At 67.9% G+C, this 2,086-nt stretch overlaps 1 protein-coding gene across 1 annotated transcript in view; it reads right to left on the reverse strand.

Moving 5' to 3' along the window:
• The window catches only part of GRIN1 (glutamate receptor, ionotropic, N-methyl D-aspartate 1), a gene marked incomplete at both ends in the record, with an annotated part of 4,564 nt that extends 2,498 nt beyond the window's left edge, over positions 1–2,066 (reverse strand). Inside the window, 4 exons of the mRNA XM_012734943.1 lie at positions 399–591; positions 689–833; positions 1,638–1,812; positions 1,892–2,066. Of these exons, the coding sequence (XP_012590397.1) occupies positions 399–591; positions 689–833; positions 1,638–1,812; positions 1,892–2,066 (688 nt within the window). The remainder of the gene's footprint in view (positions 1–398; positions 592–688; positions 834–1,637; positions 1,813–1,891) is intronic.
• Positions 2,067–2,086: the final 20 nt, after the last annotated feature.

Here is a 2,086-nt window from a genome sequence, read left to right on the forward strand (position 1 = left end):
GTGCTTTTAAGAGTTCGCTGAAGCTGAAAATAAGTTCCAAAAGCCTGTTTTGGTGTTTGTTACTGGGACTTTTCAAGGCAAGCTGTCGGGGAGTAGGCTGCGAGGGGAAGCGGGAGCCCAGGCCCCTCCCAGAGGTGGTGACCAGACCGGCACGGATGGAGGGGCCTGCCGAGAAGTCCCGGGGCCCAGAAGGCAGCCAGGTCCAGGGCCGGGGGGCCTGCCTGCGTGACGGGCGCCTGGCGAGCTGGCTCCCACGAACCTCACTCCCAGGACAGCCTGGCAGTCGCCCCAGAGCAGTGTACTGGGTCCCACTCACTCACCGGCATCGCCGGGGCCACCAGTGAGTCCCCACGCCAGCTCACTCCCCAGACGTAAGTGGACACGCCCCTCCCCACCACCCTGCCTGCCTCCTCTGCTGTGCCAGGGGTGCGCAGACCCCAGACCCTGCTCCTGCCCACAGCCGCTGGCCTCGCTGCCCCTCGTGGGATGGCTGGCGCGGGGGTGCACCTTCAGCCTGGTGGACATCTGGTAGCCCCGAGGCCTCTCCGTCTCCCCACCTGGCCAGATGACCTTCCTGTCGTTGGGGATGACCTGGGGGTGGGAGCGTGAGATGGAGGGTGGCCACGCAGGGGTCTCAGCCCCGGGACCCTAAGGCCCCAGCCCCCACCCCCTCATGACCCCCACCTACGTGGGTGCCGTTGTAGATCCCCACTTGCACCAGCTTGCGGTTCTGCAGGTTCATGATGCTGTAGTTGGCGAACTTGCGGTCTCCGTCCTCGTTGAACTCCACGCGGCCGGTCACGCCCTCAGCGTACTTGGAGGACATCAGGACCCTGGAAAGGCCGTGCGCAAGTTGTGGGGACCCCAACTGGAATGGCACACGCCCTCCAGCGCCCTCCCAAGGGGCGTCAGGGCCGTGACCTGGTCTGGGGTCCACGCCCAGGACAGCGTGGCCAGGCGACCAAGAGGCCCAAGTGCCAGGTGGGCTGCAGTGTCCGCCAGAGTCTGAGGACACGCCGGCCGCCTGCTTCTGTCAGGGCACGGGTGGCTCTGCTCAGTGACCCGGCTGAGGCTCCCAGAGGGTCACGCGATGGCCGGGGTCCCAGGCACTGTGAGCAGCTCCACCATTAGGGAGTGGGCCCATTGGGGTCTTTGGTGCTTGGGGCCACCCCTGGACGCATTATCTGACCAGCTGGGTCCCCAGGGAGTGGGGCGGGGCAAGGGAGTTGGAGCAGTGGGGCGGCACTTCAGCATAATGCAGGTGTTGGTGTGGAAACAGGGCCAGTGGCGGTCAGTATGGTGATGGTGGGGGGTTGAGAGGCGAGGCCGCCCACCTCCACCCCAGAATAGGCCTGTCCATTCTTCCACTCTTGAAGAGATCCACCCACCCCAGGAGAGTCCCGCCGACCCTAAGAGCCCGCCCACTGGAGAGGCCCCGCCCACCCGAAGAGCCCGCCCACTGACGGGGAGGCCCCGCCCACCCGGAGAGGCCCGGCCTGCTGGAGGAGAGGCTCCACCCACCCTAAGAGCCCGCCCACTGGAGGCGAGGCCCCGCCCACCTTAAGAGCCCGCCCACCCCAGTGCGGCCCCGCCCACTGGATGAGAAGCCCCGCCCGCCCCGGAGAGGCCCCGCCCACCTCTTGAAGAGCGGCCCGGTCTTCCAGATGTTGGTGTTGCCCACGCAGCCCCGCGGGGGGTCGGTGATGTTCTCCTTCTCCAGGAGCTCGTGCACCGCCTGGGCCACCACGCCCACGGCGTCGCTGATGTGGGCTGACTCGTTCTTCCCATTGATGAGCTGCAGCCCGATGATGCCTGTGGCGAGGAGCAGCCCCTTGGAGCGGCGGAGACCCCGCCGCGGGACCCCCCCTTCCTGGGCAGGCCCGGCACCCACCGTCCGGGGCGTAGCGCAGGGCGTTCCCCGAGATCTCACGCTCCCCCACCAGCCACACGTAGCCTGAGCCGGTCATGTTCAGCATGGCGGCTGCACGGTACACGGTGGCAGCGTCGTCCTCACTGTGGGGCAGAGCGGGTGACCACCCGGACTCCAGCGGCCCGCGGTGGCCCCTGCCCGGGACTCTCAACCCTC

The sequence above is a fragment of the Condylura cristata genome, unplaced genomic scaffold (genome assembly GCF_000260355.1).
Source record: "Condylura cristata isolate star-nosed mole 26May11 unplaced genomic scaffold, ConCri1.0 scaffold00143, whole genome shotgun sequence".
In the NCBI taxonomy this organism is placed as follows: domain Eukaryota; kingdom Metazoa; phylum Chordata; class Mammalia; order Eulipotyphla; family Talpidae; genus Condylura; species Condylura cristata.